Raw genomic sequence first — 21,439 nt, 5'->3', positions numbered from 1 at the left:
CATAGAGAAGTAGCTTGAAGGTAAAATGGGTAAGGCTGGGCTGGTGCCGTGGCGCACTAGGTTATTCCTCCACCTGTGGCGCCAGCATCCCATATGGGCGCCAGATTCTGTCCCAGTTGCTCCTCTTCCAGTCCAGCTCTCTGCTGTGGCCTGGGAGTGCAGTGGAGGATGGCCCAGGTCCTTGGGCCCTGCACCCGCGTGGGAGACCAGGAGAAGCACCTGGCTCCTGGCTTTGGATCGGTGCAGCGCGCCAGCCGTAGCAGCCATTTGTGGGGTGAACCAGCAGAAGGAAGACCTTTCTCTCTCTCTCTCTCTCTCTCATTCTATATAACTCCATCAAATACATTAAAAAAAAATTTTTTTTTAATTAGGTAAGACTGTGTAATTGTTACTCATTCTGCCTCAATTCTTTTCTTTCTTTAAAAGATTTACTTCATTTGAAAGGCAGAATTAGAGAGAGAAAGTGCGCGAGAGAGCACTTCCATTGTTGGTTTACTTCCCAGATGGCTGCGATGGCCAGGACTGGGCCAGGCAGTAGCCAGGAGGTTTCTGCAGGCCTCCCACTTAAGTGCAGGGGGCCAGGCACTTGGGCCATCCTCCAGTGCTTTTCCAGGCATATTAGCTGGGAGCTGGATTGGAAGTGGAGCAGCCGGGGCTGAAACTGGCGCCCATATGGGACCCAGAGTTGCAGGCAATGGCTTAACCTATTGTGCCACAATGCTAGCCCCCATCTCAATTTGTAATGGCTAATAAAGGATGTCTAATAAAGATTTCAGGGCAGGTGTTTCAATAGAGCAGGTTAAGCTTCTGCCTGCAACTCCAGCATCTCATGTGGTTGCTGATGCTGGTATGAATCCCAGCTGTGCCACTTCTGATCCAGCTCCCTGCTAATGTACTGGGAAAGCAGTGGAAGATGGCCCTCCAAGGTGCCTGGGCCCCTGCACCTGTGTGAAAGATCCAGAAGGAATTCCTGGCTTCAGTCTGTCTGGTCCAGCCCTGGCTGTTGCAGCCATTTGGGAAGTGAACCCCCAGATGGAAATTCTCTCTCTGTCTTTTCCTCTCTGTAACTCTGCCTATCAAATAAATTAAAATCTTTAAAATAAAAAAAAGATTTCACAGAACTCCAATGAACTGATAGGAATTGGTTTCGGTGCTGTCCAATAGAAGTACAAATCATAATTTTAAATTTTCTAGTGGTCACATTAAATGTGGAATTAATTTTATTTATTTATTTATTAGATTTATTTTTATTTATTTGAAAGAGTTACAGAGGTGGACAGCAAGAGAGATTTTTCCATCTGTTAGTTCACTCCTCAAATGGCTGCAATGGCCAGGGCTGGGCCAGGCTGAAGCCAGGAGCCAGGAGCTTCCTGGTTTCCCACGTGTCTTCTGTTGCTTTCCCAGGCGCATTAGCAGGGAGTTGGATCGGAAGTAGACGAGCTGGGACTTGAACCTGCACCCATATGGGGTGCCAACACTGCAGGTGGAGGATTATTCTTCTATGCCATAGTCCTGACCCTATTTTAAAGATTGATTTATTCGTTTGAAAGGCAGAGTTAACAGAGAGAGAGCTTCCATCCACTGGTTCACCATCCAAATTGCCCCAGTCCTTGCTGGATCACACAGAAGCCAGGAGTCTGTCCATCCAGGTCTCCTATGTGGGTGATAGGACTCAAGCATTTGGGCCGTCTTGTCTGCTTTACCAGGAGCATTCGCAGGAAACGGATCAGAAGCAGAGCAGCTGGGACTCAAGCCATGCTTGATATGAAATGCCAGCGTTACAGGTGTCTGTTTAACGTGCTGGGCCACAATGCTGGCCCCTGAAATTCATTTTTTTTTTAAGATTTATTTTATTTGAAAGGCAGTTACAGAGAGGCAGAGGCAGAGAGAGGTCTGCCATCTGTTGGGAGCTGACCCTATCCAAAGTCAGGAGCCAGGAGCTTCTTCTGGGTCTCCCACGCAGGTGCAGGGGCCGAAGGATTTTCATATTAATGTTCAAGTAGTATTTTTTGATCTATTAATTAAATATATCATTAAAATGAATTTCAGGGGGCCAGCGCTAATGTGTAGCGGGTAAAGCCACTGCCTTCAGTACCAGCATTCCATGTGGACACTGGTTTGAGTTCTGGTTGCTCCACTTCCAATCCAGCTCTCTGCTATGGCCTGGGAAAGCAGTAGAGGTTGGCCCAAGTGCTTGGGCCCTTGCATCCACATGCAAACACCTGGAAGAGGCTCCTGGCTCCTTGCTTTGGATTGACGCAGCTCCCACCATTTCAACCAATTGGGGAGTGAACCAGCAGATGGAAGACCTCTCTCTCTCTACCTCTTCTTCTCTCTTTGTGTAACTCTGACTTTCAAATAAATAAATAAATATTAAAAAAAAATAATAAAGGTAGGATCTATGTGTACTACAAACGTCAATGTTTTGCCTTTACTTTTGGATAAAGATGTGAGTCGGGAGCCTTTGGAACATGCTGCAGGTTATTTCAGTACCCAGGTTCAGATTTCTCATCTGGAGCTTGTTGGTGTTTTAGGTGGGACAATTCATGCGTCGTGAGATACTTCGCATTCTCCCAGCCCCAATGTGGCACTTGCGGCACAGCAGTCAGAAGATGCTGTCCGCATTTCTCAGGAGGATTGCTGTCATCCTTTCCCCAGATACGAGAACCCTTGAGCTTGAGAGACCCAGAGCACTGGGAGATAGGAACTCAAGTAGCCACCTCAAGACGTTGAGGGGATCTGGTGGGCCCATTGACTCACCGCTAGAAATACTCAGATGTTTGAAAGGTCCTTGAAACTGTCTCCTTGCCATTGAGGTGCTCTGGTACCCCATGATAGGTCAGAGAGGGAAGGATCTGTGGTAGACAGATGGAGCATTTGTCATGATTTCGTGATTGCCCTGGGTTCATGAAAGACTGGGCCAGATTTTGCTCCGCCTCAGCCTTGTCTGCAAGTGGACACCCTCCACACAATGCTCCCTTATCTGCTGCAAGCTAAGGTGGGTGCCTGAGACCGTGCCTGGTACTGATCCCTGAGTACCTGTTTGTCCTGTGCATACATACCTGTGATAACGTTTAATTTATAAATTAGCCCAAGTAAGGATTAACCACTAATAACTAATGGTAGAATACAACAGCTATTATACTATAATGAAAGTTCTACGAATGTAGTCTCTCAAAATATCTTTTTTTTTTTTTTTGAAGATTGATTTATTTCTTTGAAAGAGTTAAGAGAGAGAGAGAGACAGAGAGAGAAAGCTCTTGCATCTGCTGGTTCACTCCCAGATGCCCGCAATAGCCAGGGCTGGGCCAGGCCAAAGCCAGGAGCGAGGAGCTTTCTGCAGGTCTCCCACATGGGTGCAGGGGCCCAAGGACTTGGTCCATCTTCCACTGCTTTCCCAGGCCACAGCAGAGAGCTGGATCAGAAGTGGAGCAGCCGGGACATGAACCAGTACCCACATGGGCTGCTGGCATCAGAGGTGGTGGCTTTCCCTGCCGTGCCACAATGCCAGCCCCAGAACTCTTACTTTGTGATGATGTGGGCACTGTGACACGGTGTTAGGCTGCTGCAGAAGGGTCACTGAATGCGAGCATTGCAGTTTTCAGTCTGTCTGACTGGGGCTACTTCCAAGGGACTAATGGGCAGGGGGATGAGGGAAGGCTGGATGAAGGAACGGCTGACGTTCCAGCCCAGGCGGAGCCAGGCCGTGCAAGATTTCATCACACTACTCAGAAGGGTGTGCATGTTAGAACTTAGAAGTTGCTTATTTCTGGGATTTCCCTTTAATATTTTCAGACCACAGTAGCTGAGAGCACAAAAGTGGGACCTCAGATTGGGGGAGGGGGATGGCTACAGGATGTGCTGGTCAGTGGTCAGATTCTGCCGCTTTACAGAGGAGGAAATGAGCTGAATTATTTATTGAAGATAATGTAACATGAAGATGGTGGAACAGTCATCCAAGATCCAGTGTCTTTGGCCCTAAAACCTAAGCTCTTAATTATACTATACTGTATTTGGGGTGAAAAGTAGTTGAAGTAGAAACAGCAGTATCAAAATGGTGGGAAAAGGATAACCCCTGTTTAGGACTGCTGTCTTCCCATCAGCAGGGATTCTTCCCCACCCCCTGCCCCCAGGCCTACTTGCCGTGTTAGAATAGGGCCCCTTTCTTGACTTGGTGCGTTAATTTCTTCTGGGATTGTAAACTGTACAATTTGAGAGCTTAGGGGAAAGTTACTGTGTGGGGAAATATAAAGGAGATGTTCTTCCAGTATTAGCTCAGATGATTTAGAAATTAATTTTGTCTGAATCTGGCACTCTTGGCAGGAAGTTGTTTAGGTCTAAAGTAAATAGCTGAGATTTTCTCATCGTTCTTCTCCCTGGTTGAGTCAGATTATTTGGCTGGTGTGTGTTAAAAACTATTCCCATCTAAAGACTCCTTATGTAGGGGCTGTCGTAAGTCACAGCACACCGGCATCCCATGTGGATGCCGGTTCCTGTCCCAGCTGCTCCACTTCCCATCCTGCTCACTGCTGATGTGCCTGGGAAAGCAGTGGGGGATGGCCCAAGTGCTTGGTCCTCTGCCATCCATGGTGCAAGACCCAGATGGAGTTCAGGCTCCTGGCTTTGGCTTGGCCCAGCTATTGAGGCCACTTTGGAAGTACACCAACAGATGGAAGTTCTCTCAATATGTAATTCTGCTTTTGAAATTGAAGATCTTTAAGACAAAAAGATTCCTTGCTTAAATTTAAAAGATAAAAATAATAAAACATCTTATTAGATATGATTAGAGCATAAGGTTAAAGAGTTATCCCCAAGTCAATCAGGGATTTACAGAAACTATAATATATTTATAGATGTGTCTTAGTAGAAATAAGTCCTTAAAATACAGCTCGAAGAACCTTGGTTGCCGCTGACTAAGGGGAAAGGTGATACCTGGTCCAGTTTTTCCCATGTGGGTACATTTCTTGGTTTGACTTCATAAACTCATAGTGTGGTTAGTTTTGGTTTAAAATCTATGCTGGGAATATAAAGGAGAATTTTGAGAATACCAGTTATTCTCAAAACAGCACTCCCTTGAACCAGAGTTAGTTAGATGTGATTGCTCAGCTTTGTTAATGTAACAATACATGTTGACCACTAGCTGATTACAGACTTGAGTCCAGAGCACTTGGATTCGTGTACTCCACGTCGGCTTCTTCGTCATCTTTTGGTTCGCCGTTATTGTAATGATTTAAGACCATACTGCCTTCTAAATAACTGGTTACAATCCTCTAACACTCACTGGCATTTTTTCAAAATATGAGTACCCCTGGAGACAGTGGACAGTGAGGGTGCGCGAGGTATCAGGCTGTCCTCTCTTTAGCTGTTGCACAGATGATAATGTGTGGGAACCACTCCATGAGCGAAAGTTGGTTTTTTTTAATGGCTTTACTGAAATATAATGTATTCACTGTAAAATTCGTCCATGGAAACTATAGTTCTGTGATTTTCCATACCTTTTTAGAGCTGTGCAGCCGCCTCCACACTCCACTTGCAGAGCGTTTCTGAGGCCATGGCCCTAGGCAACCACCAATCTGCTTTCTGTCTCTCAATTGGTCTCTCCTAGGCTTTTCATATATATACTCTCTTGGGCCTGGTTTCTTTGACTCAGCATGTTTTTGAAGTTCTTCCAAGTTGTGGCATGTATTATATTAGTATTTTGTTTTTTGGTGTTGTTGTTGAATAGTATTCCATTATATGGATATACCACATTTCGTTTATCCACTCACCGGTTGAATTGTTTTCTGGTTTTGACTGTTAAATACTGCTGTAAACAATTGTGTCCGGGTGTCCATGTGGACATATTTTCTTCATTGCTCTCGTGTAGAAATTTAGGATAGGGTGTCTGTCCTTTGTGCTACATGGCCTCTCTGAAGGTATTGGATTTTTTATGCCCTTGTTTTCTTTTTCCCCGTCTTTCTTGCCCAGGGAGCATAATACTTGGGAACCTGAGAAAAACTTGGATTGCCCTGAGCTAATTTCTGAGTTTATGAAAAAGTACAAGAAGATGAAGGAGGGTGAGAACAACAAACCCAGGGAGAAGTCAGAAAGCACCAAGAGGAAATCCAATTTCTCCAACAGCGCTGATGATATCAAGTCCAAAAAAAAGAGAGAGGTAAGCTTCCTTTCCTTTTTTCTTCACAAACTGTTATTTTGCTGCGAGAAGGGGAGAGGGAGGGAGGGAGGGAGAGAGAGAGAAAACCACCCTATTTCTATTCGAACCGTGGACTATGACCCACAAGCTAAATTGTTGAATTGCTGAACAAAAGAGCTTCCAGGAGGTGTGTTGGTTAGCCACAGTGCCCCCTCCTGGCTGAGTGAGAAACACAATTTGTGACTACTGAATAGTTTTAAGGTGGGAAAATCACATCTAAGTAAAACTTAAAACCACTCTCTGCCCTCTCCATAAACAGATGTCTTAGTTATCTTAGGAGGATCTTTGGTGAATTTTGGAAGAATGGAAAAGAGCTTTGAAATGTCTGCCATTTTTTTTCTTTTCTTTCAAGAATGGCACTCACTTTCAACCCTTTATACTCTCGTTCTTAATGGAGGTGAGAGAAACATAATATGCAACTAACCATTGTAAAGGATACAGTTCAGTGGCATTTATATTCTCTCCTGATCATATTATTTCTACATAATCTGAATAAGAAATTAATTTTCAGGGAGCTAGTGTTATGGCACAGTGGGTTAAACTGTCAGCCTATGATGCTGACATCCTCTATGGGTGCTGGTTGAAGTCCTGGCTGCTTCACTTCCAATGCAGCTCCCTGCTAATTCACCTGGGAAAGTGGAGGAAGATGGCCAAAGTTTTTGGACCCCTTCACCCACATGGGAGGCCTGGATGGATTTTTGGGCTCCTGTCTTCAGCCTGGCCCAGTCTCAGCTGTTTTGGCCATTTGGGAAGTGAACCAGAGGATGGAAGATCTCTTTTGCTATCTCGTTCTCTCTCACTCTGCCTTTCAAACAAATAAGTAAAATTTTAAAAAAGAAATTAATTTTCCCCTTCATTTGGAACCATTATTATTTACTGTGGGAAGAGTTAGGAAATTTTAGTTTGATCATTTGCTTGACTCCTTCTGCTCTGTAGCTCTCAGGCAACCAGCACAAGCATTGCTACTGTCTTTTTTTTTTTTTTTTAATAAGTTTTTAAAAAATGTTTTATTTTGTTTATTTGAAGGACAGACAGAGATCTTCCATCTGCTAATTCACTTCCCAAATGCCCTCAATTGCTACGGCTAGGCCTGGCTGAAGCCAAGAGCTGGAAACGCAATGTAGGTCTCCCTCATAAGGTGGCAGGGACCCAATTACTTGAGCTATTACCTGCTGCCTTCTGGGCTGCACAGTAGCAGGAAAGTGGAGTCGGGAGCAGAACTGCCTCTTGAACCTGGGCACTCGATATGGGCTGTGGGTGTCCCGGGCGGCAGTCTTCACGGCTGTGCCAGTGCCCACCCATCTGTTTTATTCATCTCCCTCTTTTCCATCTGTGGGTGTACTTGCAAACACACAGTGAACCCCCCAGCTTTCATTCCTTTCATGTCAAGGTTATAAAGCCTTTTGTGGTGAAGGATATATCACACACTTAGAGTTGAGTAAAGTAAGAGCGGAAGTCCGTCTCTGAATCTCCCAGCACCGCTGCCACAGGGGTCCCCATCTCTCTGCATTCTCTTTGGGCTCCGTCTTTGTAGAGCATGAGATCACAGCACCCCTCCCTGCAGGGAACAAAGAAATCTCCACTGCCCAGGATATACCCCAGAGCAGGTGCACTTGCCTCGCTGTGTGTTGGGTCCAGGCAACAGCGTTTATAAAGGCTGTGCAGACGATGCCTGGCCTCCAGAGAAGAGAGAATGGGAGAAGAATTGAAATGAGTGAAAGATGGTAGGCTATGAGTGGAGGGGACCCTCAGTTCGTGTCTGCCTCCCTGTTTCACTAATTCCATTTTTTACAACTTGTTTTTTAAACCGCTCTGTTGCAGTGAGGTCTGTACATGATTATGATTTATTGCACTGATAAAGGATTTGAGAATGTGTTCCCTTCTCTAAGGAGCTGGGGCTTGATTTCTTTTTTTCTCTTTTTTTTATTACTCCTTTGTATTCTGGCTCTTATCTTTGATGCATTTGCCAGCTAAGTGAAAAGAGCAAAAACAGGCCAGCGTAGGACTTCTAGGAGCCATATGTGTGTTTCCTCCGCCTGTGTTTGTGTCCCTTTAAAAAGGAGTGACCCGAGCGAGCTGGCTCAGAGCCAGTGGCCAGTGCAGAGAGTTTTGTTCCCAAGCTGGGTTAGGAAGCTGCTGGCCTTGAGAATCAGCCCCGCACATCCCCTACATTGGGAAGTCCATCTGGGGCCCCTGCCGCCATTCTTGGCGGTGCTGGTGGCTGTGAGGGAGGCAGCTGGGGAGATAGGTGATTGCGTACTTTACCGGTACAGAAGAAGATTGGGTTTCTCTCCTTAGACCACTGCAGAAGAAATTTGTTAGTCGGCATTATGCCTGATTTAAGATTACTGCCTGTGTGATGATTTTAGCATTTTCCTCGCCTCGGCTCCTTTTCAGCAGCTTGAACATTTTTCTTCCATTCCCCCGCTTCCCTCCCTATGTGGCAAACTGTTTTCAGCCGCCAGCTATGATTTACTGCCGGGTCCATGCGCCAGCATTCCAGCTGTGAGCAGCTGTGTGCACATCTGGGAACCTCTTCCCCTTAAGCGCCCCCAAAAGAGGCTATGTTTTTAAAAAGTCAGTATCTCCCCTTGATCCATGCTTGGAATTTCCTTCCTATTGTGGGTTCTGGTATCTTCAGGGACCACCTGGACCCTGAATGCTTTTTCTCTCTCAAGAAGAAAGTGAGATGAATATCAGGGCAAAGAGATTTCATTATGAAAACCAGGCGCCGGAGATGGAGTTCGTTTGGGCAGTCTTTCTAAACCTTTTTGTACTGCTGCTAGATAAGCCAGTGTACTCTTTGTGTAAAATTTTACTTTTTGGCTGTCACCAGTGCCATTTTTTTGTCTATTATTATATGCTGTATTAAAGACAAAAGTCCAAACACACATACTACCCCCCCCCATTACTAACAGGCAGAGAGTGCTTGTCTGTCTTCACGCAGACGTGACCATGTCCTAAAGTAACCATGTTTGCCTCTGTGTGTATCCCAAGAAATATCTCTCCCCTCAAATATTTTGTATCTCAGCTGCAAAAATGGAGCTCAGAGGGTGTACAAAGATATGAGAATTCCTTGCCCTTATTACAGAACAAACACTGCAGGTGTCACCAGTGCCATTCAACGTGGATGAGAGCCTGTGTTGCTTGCCTAGACTGCGTGGTTGCCTTTGACACAGTGTCGTTATTCTGAAAGTCACAGTCAAGTTCAGCCGTCTGGTGCCATGGCTCATCATGGCAGGAGGGGGTAGCATAGAGCAGGTTCCCTTCCCCATGGTCTATGATCTTTGAGGTTTGCCATCTTACGGTGTTGGTCTTGTGTCCTTCTTGCTTTCTGTTCTATCCGTGTAGATTCTACTGTGTGAAAAGCTGCATTCAGGTGCACTGGCCAGTGTTACAGTGACTTTACACCCTAAAAAAGTTATTGAAGAGCAAGAAGGGTGGTACATTTGAAGTTCATACCATTGAAATGGTTTTAGGGTGGACGTGGACTTGGTTGTCACATCAGACGTGTCAACTTCATGGTGCGAAGGAGATTCAGAATGAGTAGCATTAGAGGAATTCCCACTTGATTCCAGAATATCTCCCAGGGGTATTAAAGAATTTAAGAGCCACTTCTAATCATTTGATGGAAACAAGAGGGGTAACCAGATTTTTTTATTTTATTTATTTATTTTTTTGGTCAGGCAGAGTTAGACAGTGAGAGAGAGAGACAGAAAAGTCTTCCTTCTGTTGGTTCACCCCCCAGATGGCCGCTACGGCCAGTGTGCTGGGCTGATCTGAAGCCAGGAGCCAGGTGCTTCTGGTCTCCCATGCGGGTGCAGGGCCCAAGGAGCTGGGCCATCTTCCACTGCCTTCCCGGGCCACAGCAGAGAGCTGGACTGGAAGAGGAGCAACCAGGACAGAATCCGGCACCCCGACCGGGACTAGAACCCGGTGTGCCGGCGCCACAGGCAGAGGATTAGTCTAGTGAGCTGCGGTGCCAATCCAGGGTTTTTGGTTGTTTTTTTTGTTTTTTGTTTTTTAGTATTTATTTACTCGAGGCCAGCACCGCGGCTCACTAGGCTAATTCTCCGCCGGCACACCAGGTTCTAGTCCCGGTCGGGGCGCCGGATTCTGTACTGGTTGCTCCTCTTCCAGTCCAGCTCTCTGCTGTGGCCTGGGAGTGCAGTGGAGGTTGGCCCAAGTCCTTGGGCCCTACACCCACATGGGAGACCAGGAGAAGCACCTGGCTCCTGACTTCGGATCAGCACGGTGCACCGGCCGCAGCGGCCATTGTGGGGTGAACCAACGGAAAAGGAAGACCTGTCTCTCTCTTTCACTGTCCACTCTGCCTGTCAAAAAACAAAAAAATTATTTACTCGAAAGGCAGAAAGTTACAGAGAGGCAGAGACAGAGAGAGAGAGATCTTTTGTCCACTAGTTCATTCCCCAAATGGCTACAACAGCCAGAGCTGAGCTGATCCTAAGCCAGGAGCCAGAATTTTCTTCCAGGTCTCCCACGTGGGAGGGGCTCAAGCAGTTGGACCATCTTCCACTGCTTTCCCAGGTCATCAGCAGGGAGCTGGATCGGAAGAGAAGCAGCCGGGTCTTAAACCCGCGCCCATATGGGATGCCAGTGTCACAAACAGAGGCTTAGCCTACTAAGCCACAGCACTGATCCATGATTCTTGAGTTCTAAGAATGTTTCTAAGTTGGGGCCAGAAGTGGTAGCAGATGATATTACCTTAGTTGTGCTTTGCTAACCTGAGGAACAAGTGTTTTTCACTCTTCACTACCTGTATGTAACCTTTCTTCCTCCTCTGTGTATAGCAGAGCAATGACATCGCCCGGGGCTTTGAGAGAGGACTGGAGCCAGAAAAGATCATTGGAGCGACAGATTCCTGTGGCGATTTAATGTTCCTAATGAAATGGTGAGCGAGACGGGTCCTCAGTTTGTCATTGTGGTCACTTTGCCTGTGACTTAAATTTGTGTGAAGGATGGGGTGGCAATACTGAAAATTTCCCAAAGTAATGATGTGGAATGCCGGGGATCCTTAACCAGGATGAGCTGTGGGCATTGACATAAGGTGAGTACTAAGGTTCGGAACGGACTTGAGCCTTTTCACGCTTGGGTATTCAGCCGGTTACGTTACAGTAGCCCACATGTTGGAAAGAGGCAAATCCAAGGTAGGAACCTTAGAGTCCTGATGAACCATTGGCTCACACAAGTCTGGATGCTTTACTGTAAGACAGTGAATCTGGAGCATGGCACAGGAGTTGAGTGAGGCTTTGCCATCACAGAGAGCCAAGGCCATTGACATGTGGCAGAAAAAATGAATGTTAACAGTGAGCAGCCAAGGCACAAGTGATGTCATCACGTAGAAAGAATGACTCTCGGAAGAAAGTGAAGTGCTGTCCCTCAGCTGGGTTTCTTAAAGGCAGGTTGGTTGATGGTGTGGCCCTCACTGCCTCTCAGTTTTTCCAAGGGTTCTGGGCTTGTGCTGTGTAGAGGGTTTGTGCCCCAATGCCACAAAGGAAGCTGAGGGCCCTACACGTTTCATCAAAGGTTTAATATTTCAACTGGTCAGAATGCTGCCGGGCACTGACCCCAAAACCTGTGTATGGAGGACCACGGTGTTCTGTCCGAAGTAAGGTGCTCTGTTGACTGGCGGTTTCCCTACTCAGCCGTATGTGTTACTTAGGGTTTGCATTCACGTATTAAATTGCTCTTTCCACGCTAATCCAGATTTGAGTCTCAGCTGCCTGTTTTCCCTTTCCTCACCCATAACACTTACCTCTGTGAGTGACCCAAAGGAGATAGCCCTTGTCACAGGAAAATCTTAATTAAAGTGCTTTTCCCTTGATTTAAGATAGTAGTTAAGGAACCGTATTCCTAGATTTTTTGATCACTTGATAAAGTAGGTTGGATAACTGGATGTTACAGCTAAAAATTTTTAAGATTTATTTATTTATTTGAAAGGCAGAGTGACAGAGAGGATGGGGGGAAGGCAGGGGAAAAAGAGAGAGAGCTTCCATCCTCTGATTCCCTTCCCAAACAACTGTAACAGCTGGGGCTGGACAAGTCTGAAGCCAGGAGCCTAGAACTCCATCTGGGTCTCCCATGTGGGTGCTGGGGCTGAGGCATTTGGGCTGTCTTCCACTGCCTTCCAGGTGTGTTAGCAGGGAACCGGATTGGCAGCAGAGCAGCCAGGACCCTTCCTGGCACTCTGCTGTAGGATGCCAGCGTTGCAGGTGGCAGCTTATCCCACTGTACCACAGTGCCAGCCCCACAGCTAAATTTCTATTTTCATACCATACCAGTCCACAATTCTGACCAAAGGGGTCATGAATATTTAAAAGGTCACAAAAGGCTAGACCCTGTTCACTGGGATGATCCAGAAACTGAACTGATGGGTTTACCCATAATTAATAGTGAGGTTCAATTGTATTTACTCACATGCTCATACATAAAAATTACGGAAGCAGAATTAGTATAATTTATTCAGCTTTTCAAACTCAGCCGTCATATTTTGCATCTAAATTTTTTTTAAAGATTGATTTATTTATTTCAAAGTCAGAGTTACACAGAAGAGAGGCAGAGAGAGAGAGAGAGAGAGGTCTTCCATCCGCTGGTTTACTCCCCAATTGGCCACAACGGCCAAAGCTGCACTGATCAGGAGCCAGAAGCTTCTTCCAGGTCTCCCACGTAGGTGCAGGGGCCCAAGCACTTGGACCATCTTCCACTGCTTTCCCAGGACATAGCAGAGAGCTGGATCGGAAGTGGAGCAGCCGGGACTCGAACCGGCGCCCATATGGGATGCCAGTGCCTCAGGCCAGGGCATTAATTCACTGCGCCACAGCACCGATCCCTTGCATCTGAATTTCAGCTACAGATTTCTGTATCTGTCTAATACCGTAGTTAAGCAATATGTACTCATGATTTGTTTACTTCCATTTCTCCTTGAAAATATTGAGCCATAAGGGTCCTTTTCACCTTGGAATCAAGTCCACTGAGTGCGTTGATGACATGAGCGTGTGTGTAGACGGTTTCTCTCCTTTTTGAGTGTCCCCTTCTTTCTCTGCAGGAAGGACACAGATGAAGCCGACTTGGTTCTTGCAAAAGAAGCCAACGTGAAATGTCCACAGATTGTGATAGCATTTTATGAAGAGAGACTGACGTGGCACGCGTATCCCGAGGACGCGGAAAACAAAGAGAAAGAAACAGCAAAGAGCTAAAGGAGGGGTGGGCTCTGTCTTTCTCTTTGTACATAATACATTCACCTCCCTTGCCTCCTCTTCCTTCTGCCCACCCCCTTCTCTCCTAAACACATCCATAAAAAATGTGCTTCTCACTGTGCCCCACAGGGGGAATGTTGGTATTGGTTCTCTGGTAGCCTAACTGATGGTCTGACTCAACGCGCAGTGTCTCCGTGCAGACCAGGCATTTACATACTGTGTGTAACTCCCACGATGGTTTCCTTTGCCCTGATCTCCTCCTCCTGCTCCCCTGTGACCTCAAGAGGAGTTTTAACTTTTTAATCACCTTCGAGTCCTGATCTTTCCAGGGTTGGTCACTTTTTAAGATTGGGGGATTTTGTTACAATGATGAGTAATTTTGATGTCCTGCTTTGGTCCTCAGAACGTGTTGATGACCAGCTGACCGTTGTTCTGACATACGGGGATGGAAAGGATGTTGCCCGTCTTTTAAAAAGCCAGTGGCAACTGCCACCTGTTGGCTTTCCCAGCCTAGTCCAGCTCCCCCCACGAGAATACAGGGTTCTTGTGGCCTTCTGGGCCAGCCTCTGTTCGTCCTCACCCATCCTCCCAGAATAACTCCGTCCCCGGGAGAACCACGGTCTGCATTGAACTTTGTCAAGCCCCTCCTTTTGGCCCCAGGACCTTTGGCCTTGTTCTTAGCAATCCCTAAGGCTCCTTCTGCAAGGTGGCGTCAGTTTGTCATAAAATGGCAAGATGGTTAGCTGTGCACGTTGTTAGCTGTAGTCCACGAGGACGACGTGGTGGGGGTAGGATGCGATTGTCTTTCCGATCACACGTGGTATGTTTGTATGATTTCCTTCCATCCCTCGTGTTTAGATTATGTATTTATGTAGGTGTGAGTGATTGCCTGGTGCTTGCTTGTGCCAAGGTGCTAGGCACCCTCCAACCCTGCCAACTTTCGTGGCCTCCCAAAGCATTCCTGTTACCAAAGAGGCTTCAAACCTGAGTCACTTCTCAGCGGATCTAAGCTTCCCACCCCTGCCCCCCATGCCGTTATTTTCAGTGGAGAATTCTTGGAGGGGACCCATTGGCCACGGTATCTATTTGAAACGTTCACAACGGTTACAGCTTCCTGCTTCTTAGCTCCTAGATTGCCACCGAGAACCCCCGAAGTGTTGGTATTCTTCCCCTTCTCCCCTCCAAGTTCTAGGTCTGTCTGATTTTTAAGAATGTGTTTTCCATGGAAGACTATGACCCTAGGAAGTGACAGGCCCCCTGGCATTAGCGGTTTTGACACAGCCTCTCTCTCTGGGCAACACAGTCTTTCCTTTTTGGTTTCTTCCTGCTTTGTTATGTTGAAAGTTTGTTTTTTTGTTTTTTTGTTTTTTTTTTTTCCCTGATCATATCCTTCTTCCTTTGTACCCCCAAGAAATGCTCTCCTTCTCTCCTTTTCCTTCTTGTAGTTGGGGGAGCCTGGAGAATCAGGACTCAAAGTAAGGGAATAGCAGGGTTTTGAGCATCTTCATCCCGGCCCCAAAGCTGAGGAAATAAGAATAAATGCTTGAAATGGCCTTAATTTTAGAGTTCACCAGCCGCTGAGGCTGTTTTTTTGTTGTTGCTTTTGATTTTTGAAACATATAGCTGTCTGGCCAGGAGCATTCAGCCGCTTCTAGATTGTTCCTAGTGATGAAGGGAACGGATGGATTACTTCAGTCCAAATAATATGCAAATCATATCCCCATTCATCGCATTTGTTAGCGTTGCCTCCCTGCTCAGCTGCTGATTGGATTTTGTGTGCTCGTATAAGCTATGTCAAAAATTATACTGCACAGTGAGAAGACAGCTGTTGCTGCGGTGATGTGACAGACTGGGACGATGAAGCTTTCGGTTTAAGTCAGCTGAGAAAACCCTCCTGAATGGTAATGTGATGGGGTGAGAGCCCGTGCCCCGTACCTCAAGTGGGCGGGAGTTTTTAATCTCCGTACTCCTTGCTCTCTGAAGGAATTAAAGGCCTAGATCAAGTGCTGGGTAATGGCCAGTTGCATGTACGTAACCTGATGGGCATCTAGAAGAAAGCAAGGTGGCCAGAAAACAGATTGGTCCCAGGAGTATTCAAGGACAGCAATTAGGGTGGACAGGAAAAGGACAAAGGCAGGCTGGAGCTCATGGATGTGGCTTTCTTCATTTGCGGCTAGAGAAAATGACAGTGCCCCCCCCCCCCCCGGTAGCCAGTGGGCATAAAAGCTGCAGAGATCTTATTTTTAAAGCCAAAAATCTTAGCACGTGGTCAAAGATCTTGGAAGTATTGGTACAGGCACATTGGTTGGCCCTGAGAAGCGTGGAACGCAGAGTCTCCATGGTTAGAAGTGTCATTAAAGACGTTCAACAAAATCTGATTATCTTTTCCAAGATAGCCCCAGTAGTCCCTTCGTTTCTCTTCATCCCACCTTTTTCTGCCCTCAGTGTATTAAATGATGACCCGAGTGCCACCCACACAAGCTTTGTTGTCCCCTGCCTACCCGCAGCTGATTCGTCAGGAACACAGGAAGCCAGAGGCTGATACTAAATCCAGCCTTCAGCACACAGGAGACCAGATGCGTGCGGGAGCCTCCGTCAGCACTGCAGAGCTGGCCTTACCCTGCGAGAACTGCCTCTCTGCGGAGCTGGTGGCTGCAGGTGGACCGCTCTTTCAGTGCCTAGGGTCTCCAGTCCTCAAGAGACTTCTCCTGTGGTAGGCCTCTTTCACAGCGTCTTTCTAAAAACCCTGCTCTGCATTAGCGGTCTCTCTTCCCAGTAGAGTCCCCCTGGGACAGAAGCACCCGTTCTGAAACTGGGGGCAGCTGTGTTTTCTCCTTTTGCAAACTGCAGTCCAATTTTGGGCCACTCTAGGAGCCTCGGGACGTGTGCTCCTCCTGCCGTCAGGAGTCTGGATGGTCTTGGCAGTCCCCGAGGCAGAGCTGCACGATGCTGCCTGTTGTCCATCGAGGTTGCTGCTGTCGCCACAGCTCAGGCCGTTACTCTGCCTTTGCCACTGGGCAGAGTTTGGAAGATTTTTATCTGAAGCTTTTGCTGGCTCTCTGGGCCTAGCTCACTCCAGAGATGCTGGGAAGTCAAAGGAATCTGTGTTTGGCCCAGGGAGCAGTTGTGTCTGCCTGCCCTTAGGGTTCAAATTCAAGGGCTTCTAAGACTGTTTTGCAATGGCACGAGTGCCTCATTTGAAATGAGGAAACTTACAAATGAGGTTAAAGAGGAAGTTCATTTGGGTCTGTGACCCCATGCAGCCTTCTGGCTTAGATGTCTAGAGTGAAAGCCAGTCCCGAGGTCCCTGCTGTCGTAACCAGCCCAGCACGTGTGCCTGTGGCAAGGAAAGGCCTGAGTCAGTGTGTGCAGCTTCGTGATGGCTTCACTACTGACCATAACATTTGTTCTCTTTTTTTAAAAAAAAAAGTGGCTTGCAAAAATGAGAAATGTTACCAGCCTTATAGACAGAAGCAGGTGCCCTGAATTGGGTGTTCTTTCTACCCAGTTTGTGTGGAGACGTTCGAATCCTAGCCCTATTCATGTACATCAGCAGTGGGGTTACTCAGCAAACATTTGGGCAGGGGATACAGAGTTCAAAAAGACCGTGGCTGCCTTCAGCAGAGTTTCTGTGCTGGTGCGGGGTGCACTGGCCAGCCAAATGCTGGCGTGAATGCTGCACGTGGGTGCGTGGACCCACGTCTGTGGGGACGGAGACAGCCGGCTGCTGTGTGTGTGGCTTCTGGCCCTAGAGGAGAAGAGTGACATTAATTGGTGGCTACTCAGAAGAGACCTGTGACCTTGGATGAAAGCCAGCTGGCCATAGAAACAACAAGACTCGTTATATTCCAGAAAATAAATATAGCTGAGGATTAGTTAGAAATGCCATTACTACTGGGAGAGAACCACCGAGCAGGAGTTAACAGCCCGTGTCCCTGGTGCGGACTCTGCCGAAGTGCTGAGCGGTGGAGTTGGTCATGGCTTAGGGCAAGTGCGAACCATGCTGTGGGTCGGCTCTGGACACGGCGGGTTCTGCAGCGGCATTTGTGCCCTGTAGACATTCCATCAGAGGCGCTCGCCCCTTCTGGAGACGTGAGCGTGAGGCTGACTAGAAGTCTGAAACGGGCGTGCTTTGCTGTGCGTGACCAGAATCGCCCTAGAAGACTGCCTGGACCCCCGTGTTGACGCCCCATTCGTCTCCCTGTGGCCAGTGCAGTTTTGTTCAGTGTTGCAGGAGTGTGGTTTCTAAGCAGGGACTTGGGTCCGTTGCGTAGGAACCTCTCCCCGAAATACTCATCCCCCTGCGGTCTCCGGTGTCCCCAGTCTCCCGCGGTCTGGGGAGGAGTCTCCTGGTGAGGAAGTACGTGGGGGTCAGTCAGGAAGGTTCCCGGTCCCCGCCCCCATGACCACACACAGGTGGGGGGTCTGTGCCCGGGTGACAAAGCTGACCAGGTTTTGGGTGGCAGGGCCCCAGGAGTGAGAGTACCTGTTCTGGAAGGTTACTGAAGCGCGGAGTTCTTTGGCAAGCTTCGTAAAAGCAGTTCTGCTTCCTTTTTTGCTTGCGCTGACTTCTTTGAATTTGAATCTACCTCATCCCCTCAGAGTTCCTTCTGCCTCAGCAGCACGTTCGACTTGGCTGTCTAGGACGGAAGTGTTGCTATTCGTGGCTCGCGCGTTTTCTCGCCTTTTCATCCGAATCCTTATTCTGCCCACCATCATCTCATGTTGCTCCTCTGTCAGAAAAAGATTTTCACCTGGCTACATCTCTTACGGGAAGCAAGTGAACCTCCAGTGCTCTCGTCTCTAAGGTCAGTAAGAGAAGGAGTTAAAGCAAGGTGGTGGGGGAGGAGCAGACCCTGCGCTGGACGCAAAAGCTGACAAGGAAAGAGCCATTAATTAAGACCATTTCAAAGTCAACTCATTGTGATCATTAATGTCACAATAGATCAAAACCTAATTATCACAGCCTAGGTAAGCGCCATCAGTATTAATCGGAAAATCTAATAGGAAACTATTATCAGGAAATTAGGCCAAATGGAATGCAATGAACTTTTTATCTTGTCGCTCTCTGTTTTGTGTGATGTCCCCTGGCATTGGCAGCTGTGACCCTTAGCAGTTGCTCCAAGCCGGAGTGGCCAGTTTGCTAGACCTTTAAGGAATTGTTCTTTTTGAGGAATTCTTATGGGAATTTCTGAACTGTCACTGCTGAAGTATCAGTCCTGAGCTTGCCCAGCGCCTGGATTAGCCTAGCATGGTCAGCAGCCAGTGAGGAAAAGTTGCTACTCAGATCTGGAGTGACACCTGCCACTCTATAGAGTGTGCCTGGTGAGCATGACACTGTGTCTGACGATCAGTCATTCCTTGAGCACTGGCGACCAGGAGGGGGGAAGAGAGAGGGAAGGGGCTTCCTGCTTGGAAATTCTCGAAGAACAAGTTTCATTGTGTTACAGCGCTTAAGGCTTAAGTCAGTGTTTCCCAGCTTTTTGTAGCTTTAAGATTTGATTCTAACCCAGAGCTGGCTGTTGATGTGGTACCTCTCTGTGGCCCCCTAGTTTTAGGATAAGGGGCAGAATCCAGAGTAATCTGGGTTGGGGTAGCACAGGAGGAGGGGGATGATACTGGGTTTTGTTTTTACCTTTCTCTTATTAAAAAAAAAAAAAAAAGTTCTGGCAGGGGGAAAGAATGTTCTAAGAGTCTCTATGATGAGTTACAGAGGAACACTTCATCCCTTCTCCCCAAGTGGGAAAGCAGGGGTTGCCAGTTTCTGCGCTTGATCTTGAGCTGTTTGTGAAGATGTTGGCACTCTGCGGGGTGGAGAGATGCAGCGGGGCTGGGATGGGGGATTTGGTGGCACTGGGATTCCTGCACTGCCAAGGCCGCTGCCGGGAAATGGTCTGACTGTTCCGCATCGGTGTGGCCTCGCTGCTTTCTGGATTTTAGGAATTGGGTTCCGCAGTACAGAACTTTGAGAAATCAGTGTGTCGCAGTCCTTTACCTGTTAGCGTAAAGCAAGCGTTTCTGTACAGAAGACCTTGCTTTCCATGTTCCAGAGGCAGCTCCATCTTCCAAGCATCTGTGGATGCCTGCCTGAGAAGCAGTTTGTTTCTCCAAGGTTCCTCCCATGCTCCTAGCAAATCCCAGGCCCTCAGGTAACCCTTGTGCGTGCCGTTTGCTGACCCCATGAGGTCTGCCTGCTGGCTTCCTTTTGCTTCCAAGTGCACTCTGGGAAGTCAGATGCCCTAGGACCTGGGTTAGGAATTCAGTGGAAGCTGCCTCGCTGTGTGCCAACCTCCTCAACTGACCCTGATGGCTGACCTTGGGCAAGTCACTCCTTTCAATGCCTCAGTTCCCCATCTGTCAAATGGGGGTAATAATACAGACCTACCTCACAGGGGTGTTGTGAGGCATTGCAAATCACAGTTGACAGAATACTTGAGGGTCCTCTGAGGGGAACGCCGTGACTGAGCGTGAGCCCGCCAGTGGCTTCAGTCCCCACGGCGCCGCCTCCGTGACCCCAGCAAGTTCTCTGCCCCCCACCCCACATCAAAGCTGCTAGTTCAGATGTTGACAGTGTTTTGGGAATGCTGGCGTCTCGATGGTTCAGATGCACTTAGGATGGCATGGGGGAGGGCGCTTGGTATTTTTTATGTCTTGTGTTCACCAAGAGGCAGTTTTAGACCCGCAAGCCTTGGACTAGGGAAGCAGGAGGCAGGCCACACCTGCTCCTTTCTGCAGGTTAGGAACTCGGGCTCCACTCCCCGGGCTGGGGGCTGGGGGCTGGAGCCAGCCCCAGCTGTCTTCAGGAGCAAAGCAGCCCTCCACGGTTTCGGTTCGCATTGTCACTTGTCACTCCCTGCGCTGGTCCCGGCACAGCCGGGTCATGGCTCCCCTTTGTGGTGTTTGGCTTCTCATGGAAACCAGCTGGCCTACTAGCTGTAACCTCCTGATCCCCCACCAGGAATGAAGGCTGCCGCATTTCTTTCGGTAATGAGTGGAACACGCGGAATTGGACATTGGTCTTTAAAGCTTCCTCCCACACACTGAATTCAGCATCTGTCATCTCTCTACATGTCCACCGTCCACACCTGACCTTGACTCTCCCCCTCCTGGTTTGAGAAAACTTGCCACACTCTTTCTGTTTGCCCGGGTGTGGGCTCAAGAGCCTTACTCTTTCCATCCCAGTTTAGGGGCTCAGCCACCTCCTCCTCCCCATAGGGCTCTTGGTTCTGCCCCTCCCCTTGGCCCTAGATCTGTAACCTGTGAAAAAGCACAAGGTCGTGGCCCCTGGCAGTCGCATTCCCGTTCTCTGTGTGGACTCTTAGCACTGGCGATGCCGGCTGGTTCAGTGGAGCCCTGGAGGTTGGAGAGAGCGGAGTCTGATGGCTGCCAAGTGGCCAGGAGGTGACTCGGCCGGCCGGCCTGGCCCCGGCCTCTCTCCAACTTCCTGCAGGCTGTGACCCGCGACCCCCGGCACAGGCTTGCCCTGCAGTGCTCAGCGCCACCCCGGGGTCGCGGGGTCTCACTCTAGCCAGGTTCCTGAATGGAAATGGGAAATTCTCTATGGACTTTTTGGTTTGTGGGGGAGTTTCGGTTGTGTTTTTTTGTTTTTGCTTTTATTTCAGCCAAACAAGTCTGCTTTTATTTTTTTTAAAGGATAAGTGATCTATGTATATGTTCGCCTTTTAAATGTAAATGTTTAAAAGTAGGCATTTATGTGTTTCCAGAACTGACTTCCGACACAAACCTCATTCTCTCCCCCTCTTCCACCCTCCTCTTTTCCCTCTTTTCATACTCTTGTATTGGTTCTAATAAATGGTTGCTTTTCAAATACGGATCCCGAGTGGTGGTTTGAAGGGCTGGGTCTTAACACCCCTGAGACGGGGGTCTGGTAGTCCATACATCCAGTTTCTGGAAGAGCCACTTGCAGAAGAGGTAGGTTTTTTTGGTATTGCTGATCCCTGGCATTCCAGAAATATCCACAAGGTGGCGCAAGCACGAGGGAATAAAAGAAGGTGTGGCGTTTCCCACT

At 48.0% G+C, this 21,439-nt stretch overlaps 1 protein-coding gene across 6 annotated transcripts in view; it reads left to right on the top strand.

Annotated features, from left to right (window-relative positions):
- Nucleotides 1-21,238, top strand: part of CBX5 (chromobox 5) — a 42,136-nt gene extending 20,898 nt beyond the window's left edge. For 4 of the 6 annotated variants that reach the window (XM_008256567.4, XM_008256571.4, XM_070052338.1 and 1 more), the window contains 3 exons: nucleotides 5,968-6,154; nucleotides 11,005-11,105; nucleotides 13,260-21,238. In XM_008256567.4, the coding sequence (XP_008254789.3) occupies nucleotides 5,968-6,154; nucleotides 11,005-11,105; nucleotides 13,260-13,410 (439 nt within the window). In that variant the 3' untranslated portion in view covers nucleotides 13,411-21,238. The remainder of the gene's footprint in view (nucleotides 1-5,967; nucleotides 6,155-11,004; nucleotides 11,106-13,259) is intronic. The other 2 variants (XM_008256569.4, XM_070052339.1) reach the window with 1 other exon arrangement.
- The last annotated feature ends 201 nt before the right edge of the window (nucleotides 21,239-21,439 follow it).

This window comes from Oryctolagus cuniculus, chromosome 11 (genome assembly GCF_964237555.1).
Source record: "Oryctolagus cuniculus chromosome 11, mOryCun1.1, whole genome shotgun sequence".
Classification (NCBI taxonomy): Eukaryota; Metazoa; Chordata; class Mammalia; order Lagomorpha; family Leporidae; genus Oryctolagus; species Oryctolagus cuniculus.
The sequence above is the reverse complement of the archived record's forward strand: the minus strand, read 5'-3'. Positions and strand labels throughout refer to the sequence as shown.